The sequence below is a fragment of the Raphanus sativus genome, unplaced genomic scaffold (assembly GCF_000801105.2).
Source record: "Raphanus sativus cultivar WK10039 unplaced genomic scaffold, ASM80110v3 Scaffold3949, whole genome shotgun sequence".
In the NCBI taxonomy this organism is placed as follows: domain Eukaryota; kingdom Viridiplantae; phylum Streptophyta; class Magnoliopsida; order Brassicales; family Brassicaceae; genus Raphanus; species Raphanus sativus.
In genome coordinates, this window is record NW_026619253.1 from 1593 (window position 1) to 9179 (window position 7587).

Sequence of the window (7587 nt, forward strand, 5' to 3'; positions counted from 1 at the left end):
TGTTGCTAGCGTCAAAACCTGATCCTTTCTAAACTTTTGTAGAAATGTAACTCTTGCGGTAGATTGACGAGCTTAGTTCACATCTTCTTCTTACCGATGTAGAAGTACAATAGTTTTGACAAGAGTTGGGTTTTCTATTAAGATATCAACTTTGTACAGAGACCTAACACTAATTAAGTAGAAAGATGTGAACTCTATGGGGTTTTTTCTAATGCAAAGGTGTCACCACCACCTGTTTTAGAATTGAATTGTTGACAGGTGGCTCGTTTAGTGGGAGTGACAACAGCAATGACGTAAGCGCTCGCCAATATTGACTCTCTAAAATTTTGTATTTATGTATATAAACTGTATTTTAGCTGAAACATAATACTATATAGAAGCTTTAGTTGATGTCTTACTCCACCATCCTCAGCCACAACAGCTTCCTCTCTCTCGCTACAAAGTTCACTACTCGTGGATCTCGTCAACATCATCGCAATCCACTCGTGAGTCTTATATGTTTTGTGTTTGATCTGAGTACTGATTTCTAGACAAAATTTTCCAACTTTTTATCCCTTGTTTTGTTTGTGTGTCCACACTAAGATGCTCTGTTTTTTTTGTTCATGAACCTCTGTTTCTCATACTATGATGCTCTGTTTTTGTTCATGAACCTCTGTTTCCCAAAACTGAAATTTGATCGTTTGCTTTGAATGTTTGTCATTAAGTGTACACTATCAATGGCTAGATCTGCGGTTGATGAGACATCAGACTCCGGAGCATTTCAAAGAACTGCATCAACGTTCCGTAACTTCGTCTCAAGAGATTCCAATTCTCAGTTTCCAGCTGAATCTGGTAGATACCATCTTTACATATCTTATGCTTGTCCATGGGCTTCTAGATGCATCTCATACTTGAAGATCAAAGGACTTGACGATGCAATAAGCTTCTCGGTTCGTAGACTCAAAGCCCTTTAAAACTGCTTATGTTCATCATGACAGTATTGATTGAATAGTTTCCTTGTTTGGTTTGCATCAGTCTGTTAAACCCATTTGGGGAAGGACCAAGGAAAGTGATGAGCACATGGGATGGGTCTTCCCGGATTCAGACGCTGAGGTTCAAGGAGCTGATCCTGACCATCTTAATGGTGCTAAGAGTGTAAGAGATCTCTATGAGATTGCTAGCCCAAACTACACCGGGAAGTATACTGTTCCTGTAAGTCTTTTTTTTAAAAATTTTGGCTTCTCAGTGTTTGTTTTTGTAAGTCATCTTGAGTTGGAACTAGATGGTATTTTTCTATGACAGGTTCTGTGGGATAAGAAGCTGAAGACTGTTGTGAACAATGAGAGCGCTGAGATTATCAGGATGTTCAACACCGAGTTCAATCATATTGCTAGAAACCCTGATCTTGATCTTTACCCTTCTCAACTCCAAGCTAAAATCGATGAAGCTAATGAATGGATTTACAGTGGGATTAATAATGGTGTCTATAGGTGCGGTTTTGCAAAGAAACAAGAACCTTACGAGGAGGTAAGTGCTAGAAAGTGTATGAAGCATTAGATAGATGAAACCTTTTAAAACGTTTTTTTTTGTTCATCTTTGTAGGCAGTGCAACAAGTGTATGAAGCATTAGATAGATGCGAGGAGATTCTTGAAAAGCATCGTTACATCTGCGGTAACACTCTGACTGAAACAGATATCAGATTGTTTGTGACACTAATAAGATTTGACGAGGTAAGTGAAACCGACAAGAGCTAAAGAAACACAATTAGGGGAACAAGTTTTTTTATTTTGAAACATTGATGATGCAGGTTTACGCGGTTCACTTCAAATGCAACAAGAAACTCTTAAGAGAGTATCCGAATCTGTTCAACTACACGAAAGACGTATTTCAAGTCCCTGGTATGAGTAGCACCGTGAACATGAATCACATCAAGCAGCATTACTATGGAAGCCACCCTTCGATCAACCCTTTTGGGATCGTCCCTCAGGGGCCAAACATCGATTACTCCTCGCCTCATGATCGACACAGATTCTCCAAATGATAAATAACCAGTCTTTCGCACTTGAGTTCTGTCTTCAGAAGTTTCCAAATAAAGTTTGTCTTTGAATAGCATATACTTTGAGAAAAATAAAAGCCTGATGTTTATCATGTTACAGTTTGCAGACTTGCAGTCTCAGAAGTTGAGACCTGAGACAATGTTGGTCTGATCATAAATAAACTTTTCTTCCGAATACAACATTGCGTTTCCTGAAAATCAAGGCTTCACGTTAGATTTACAATCTTGCTAGAGACCTCGTTCATAAAAAAATATTGTAACAAATTTTTATTTAGTTTGGAAACGATTATCCAATCCTGTAGCTGGTTTGTTTGTCTCCACAGAACTGAAAGTCCAAAACCGGATTTTCCAGCTGCTGTCTCAACCGCGAGCCCTGAGGTTGTAACGCCATGAATTCACATTTTACATCAAATCGACTGTTCTAGAAATTGAATCAGTTCATATTCTCTCCATTTCGTCTACATAACTTCTTTAAGGTCCAAGATCCTGCTGTTTCACGTTTTCTTACGAGAACCAAACATGTAATCTAGAGACTTTTGGAAAGACTAAAATACATAGTAAAAACTTCCGATCAAAAACCAAAATAAAGGTTGATAAAATGCAACAAATCAGATTCCCTACGGCTAACCTTCAAGAAATACAATTTGACTTCATTAACAAATCACTATAGTTTTTACCAACAAAAAAAACAAAGCATCAATGCTATTAAAACGGCAACATGACGTATTGGTATAGGTGTGGTCTAACTATTTTAAAATAATTATTAAAGTTTTTTTAATTATTTAAGAAAAATATTATACAAATAAAACACAAATATAAAAGTTAACAATTTAAAAAATATAAAACAAAAAATATACCCACCTTTGGTCAGAATATAGTTTTATCTATTAAAATAAAAATCATGAATTTTTCATGTTGATATTTTTAAATGGACCATCACTTAAAAAATCAAAACATTGTGCTTATTAATAAATACACTATTACATATAAACAGTTTGATAACTAATATATTCAACATATGTATCTTTAATATTCAACAAATATATTTAATCATGATGATTTTTTTAATTATAGTTAATGCTATTATTAATTTTTTATGAGTACAGTTTTACGGGTTTTCCAACAAACATGTAAAACATTTATCAAATATTATTATATAATAATATGTTAGCTATGAAAATAAATATATAGAAACTAAAGTTAAATATTTTCTAAATATTTTTTAAACATAAAATATATACATATCCAAACTATTATTTTTATGTTTTATATTTTCATTTGATATACTAATTTAAATTATTTATTTTTGTAACAAGTTAAGATTTATTAGTTTATACTTTCCAGGAGCACAAGCTATCTTCACTGGGGACACCTTGTTTAGCTTGTCATGTGGTAAACTATTTGAAGGTACACCTAAGCATGTAATGTATAAACAAACACCACTTTCATCTTAGTTACATTTCTTTTGGATTAGCTCATGTGAGTTTCTATGGTATGCAACTTGTTGTTGTGCAGATGCTTGCTTCTCTACAAAGGATCGTTTCTTTACCAGATGACACGAGCATATACTGTGGTCATGAATATACACTGGTCTGTTTATATTTTTTTGGCTACGTCTACTTCTTACTGATAAGTCTACTTGTTGTTGAAAAGCTTTTAACTAAAAAAAGAGAATTGACTTTTATTTTGATTTTGGTTGCAGAGTAATTCAAAGTTTGCCTTGTCTATAGAGCCAAACAACGAAGCACTCCAGTCTTATGCAGCTCATGTTGCAGAACTCCGTCAAAAGAAACTACCTACGGTAAAACAAAAAAAGGATTCATCATCCTCGTATACTTGCTCAATGTTTCTGGTTAAGCTTTGGTTCTTGTTTTTTTAATTTCTTTTTACTTGGTCAGATTCCGACAACAGTGAAAATGGAGAAAGCTTGTAACCCATTCCTCCGAAGTTCGAATACAGATATTCGTCGGGCGTTAGGCATTTCAGAGACTGCAGATGATGCAGAAGCTTTAGGAGTTATCCGGAAAGCAAAGGATAATTTCAAAGGATAAATTACTTTTGATGTAAACCTTTTACAGTATTTTGGTACTCACCACAATTAGTTTTTTTTTTCTTTAGATTCTTCTCCAAAATTTATGAATACATATAAAAAATAATTACCTTTTTATGTTTCTTATCTGTGACATTTTATGCTAATTAGAATATTAGCTCTGCTTTACAACATTACTGAGTTTAAATTTAAGATAAACTATTATTCAACTAAATCTTAGACACATTTCAGACTATTATATAAACTATACTAGGTAAAAAAAGCAAAAAGCGTGTGGTATCGGAGTTTTGCGAAGTGGTATCGGAGTTTTGGTCAGTGATGCTCCTCGGCGTCTTGGTGTTCTCCCGACCTCTTTTCCGGTGCAATGGGGGCTTCAGAGGTTCTGTTTACCTTGAAGATGCGTGTCTTCCGGTGGTTACTGATGCGTGTTGGTGCTCCCGGCGTGGCGTATTGAGTTCAGAGGAGCTGCGATTTGATGTGGTCGTCTATGGCCTTTTCAAAGTAGCTCTCTCAGATTCTCTCTCATCTGCTCCTCCCTATCCCGCGTCGTCTCCAGATTCCCATGACTTTCAGCCGGTTGTTTGGTCATTGGGACTAGCTCTTGTTTTTTCTTGTGGTTAGGTGTTCTGTTGTTACCGGAATGTCCTATTGACGAGCTGAAGTTAATCGTCTTCCGGTTCTCGGAAACGGCAAGCGTCGAGATGGTTTGAGGTTGCGAGTAGTCTTCCAGCTTCAGGATTTCTTGGTAACACCGCTTGGAGAGTCATCATATCCTGATGTCGTGGTTGATCTCTTTCTTCACGACAATGCTGGTTCTCTAATACTTCTTGCAGGTCTAAGAGCTCAGTCTGGTGATGTTGCTGCTGCCTTATCAGGTTCGCCTTGTCTGTTTTTAGTAATTATCGGGTAAAGAGCTTCATCTCCAAAGAATAGTATTCTAGCTAATTAGTTTGGAGCTGGCTTCCGTGATTCTCCGTGAATAGAGCTTAGTAAAGCGAGATGGGTCAGTCGAGGATGGCGGTTCCCCTCAGCGGCGTGGTCTGTCTCAAAATCCTGGGTTTTGGTCAATGGAATGAAGAGTGGAGTGTCGGGTGATCTTCAATTCTGTGTGTCGGCGCCTCTTTTGAAAAGAGAGTGAAGATGGAGTGGTCGGCTTGTCCTTGGTCGAGCTGGCGTTGTTGGCCGTGGATCTACGGTGAAGATGAAGGACCTTCTTTGGTTCTTTGAGCCTAGATTTTTTCCCTCCCATTACATTTCACTTAATTTTCCATGTTTTTAGTGATAAGTCCAATCTATTGTTGAAGATTACTGTTTCTCTAACGGTTAGCCGGAGGTCTGTTCCGGTGCCCGTCTCGGATTGTTCTAATTTATATTATAATTTATATTAAAAAAAAAGCAAAAAGCATTAAAAATACTGTAAATGAAGTTTATGGTGAAACGCAAGTAATTAAAAAGAAGTCCACCAACTAACAGATTTATGTATCTGGCTAGTATAGTTAACTTCTTTCAGAGCAAGATTAAACTTTTTAACCATATTTACTAGAATTCTACACGAGCATTGATGATTGGTAAGTAGTTAGATAGCTTAATCTTATTTGTGAGATTGAAGATTTCAGTAAGAGAATGAAAAATTGGTCATTTTCAGTTACAGCTTTAGCATTGATAAATGAACTAACAAACTTTTCAAATTGAAAGTTTTGATTCGATAAAAGAATTAATTCTTCTTTTCTTTACTCCTAGCACCACCACTCGACCGTCTGTCTTAAACTATTACTTTTTGTCCGCTAAGAATAAAAACTTGTAATCACTACTAGCCAATAAGGCTTCGATCGAACAATATGCATACAGTATACGGCCCAAAAATAAATATCCTTGAATAGTACATGTTTAGATAACAGATCTTTTGGTACTTGACACACAGATTAGGATTTTACCACTGAATCCGATAATATAAGTGTAGCCATTTTGGCTGAATTAGATTGTGATCAATCTGAACTAGTTTTGCCTAATCCGTTCCATTTAATTTCCAAAAGAATGATTTTGGTCTTGTAATATTCATATCAAATAAAAAAATTATATCAATGCGAAAATCAGTATAAACGATAGTATATAGTTTCTACATTATTCACAAAATTTTTGTGCTACCAACTATTATCAAATAAATTCATCATATCAAATTTATTAATACATAACAAACACTGTATAAAAGCCAACAAACTCCGGAAACCAATAATATTCTCTGTGGAAAAGTCTATGTATCTGCTTTTTTTTTTCTGAAAAGAGGCTTACTATCTGCTTTTCTTTTTTACAACGTTTTATTCGTTTAGTTTGGTGTACATATAATTAGCGTATTAATCCCGCCCCCACTAAGATTTTATATCTTAAATAACTTAATCCAACACATCGGAAACGTTCATTGCGTCAACCAAAACTTCAAAACAAAAAAAACCAATAAACTCTTTTAGGGTTATAAATTATTCTAGGTACATAGACTAGATCCCTGTTTTTTTTTTGATCAAAGACTAGATCCCTGTTTGTGTTGTCTTCATAGCCATACGACGGCGTTGAGATTCCGTTGGCAGTTTCACGTCATATGCTAAACCGATAATCTCAAGAAACCTAATAATGTACCAAGATATGTCGATTTGCCACCATTCAAGCCCCTGTCTCGCCGACGACTCGAACGCATGGTGATTGTTGTGCCAACTTTCTCCAAACGAAAACACCGATAACCACCTTCAAATAAAAAAAATAAAAAACAAAACAAATAATTTAAATTAACAATAATGCATCTTTGGAAACATCAGCTGTCTACAATTCACGTGTGCTTTTATATTTTCAGAAACTGACAGAGATGATATTATAAACTATTCTTGTACACACCAAAAATATTGAGATTTATAAACATTTACATACCAAACATTTTTTTTTTTTTTTGCTAAAAACACATACCAAACATTACGAGAAGTATCATTGGTCTTCCAAGTTCGAGTGCCCCAGATATGGCAAAGCGAGTTTATGAAACAAGTCACGTGCACCTCTAGTGCTGCTCCTATCCCCTGCATCACCAACCAAAACAATTACTAAATTCTACAAAAAAAAAAAACAATAGCGTTCATATGTAACATTATATTTCATTTTGAATCAAAAGAAATATAGATTACTTACCATCCCCCAAGTTACGAAGGACATGCCACCAAGATAGAAGAGAATGATACCAAGTCCTAGAATGTGAAACAGCACCGTTTTTTGAAGAAACCTATAGAACCATTGCCTCTTCAAATCCTCGACGTTTGTTCTTCTTCCACACTACAATTAATTCATCATGATTTGTATTAAATTGTTTATAAATAATTGACATATAATGAAAAAGAAAAGATTATTTACCTTTTTAACGAGATATGCAGAATCATAAATCCACAGAAGATGACTAAACCAAAAACCTTCCTTAGGGCTATGTGGATCTCGTTCTGAATCAGTAAACTGATGATGATACCGATG

General features: G+C 35.3%; 3 protein-coding genes across 3 annotated transcripts; 2 read left to right on the plus strand and 1 right to left on the minus strand.

Moving 5' to 3' along the window:
* The first annotated feature begins 351 nt into the window (after positions 1–351).
* LOC130507053 (uncharacterized) lies at positions 352–2216 on the plus strand. The gene is made up of 6 exons (XM_057001763.1): positions 352–485; positions 705–929; positions 1015–1191; positions 1282–1506; positions 1582–1710; positions 1788–2216. The coding sequence occupies exons 1-6, from the start codon at positions 390–392 to the stop codon at positions 2019–2021; spliced, it is 1086 nt and encodes a 361-aa protein (XP_056857743.1). The 5' UTR covers positions 352–389; the 3' UTR covers positions 2022–2216.
* A 1151-nt stretch (positions 2217–3367) lies between these two features.
* Positions 3368–4259, plus strand: LOC130507054 (probable hydroxyacylglutathione hydrolase 2, chloroplastic). Its single transcript, XM_057001764.1, has 4 exons — positions 3368–3443; positions 3552–3626; positions 3739–3837; positions 3935–4259. Exons 2-4 carry the CDS (start codon positions 3552–3554, stop codon positions 4085–4087), a joined length of 327 nt encoding a protein of 108 aa, XP_056857744.1. The 5' UTR covers positions 3368–3443; the 3' UTR covers positions 4088–4259.
* Positions 4260–6293: 2034 nt separating this feature from the next.
* LOC130507052 (delta-9 acyl-lipid desaturase 2-like) lies at positions 6294–7581 on the minus strand. Its single transcript, XM_057001762.1, has 4 exons — positions 7474–7581; positions 7255–7395; positions 7039–7145; positions 6294–6822 (listed from the first exon to the last, which is right to left on the minus strand). Exons 2-4 carry the CDS (start codon positions 7276–7278, stop codon positions 6609–6611), a joined length of 345 nt encoding a protein of 114 aa, XP_056857742.1. The 5' UTR covers positions 7279–7395; positions 7474–7581; the 3' UTR covers positions 6294–6608.
* Between the last annotated feature and the right edge of the window lie 6 nt (positions 7582–7587).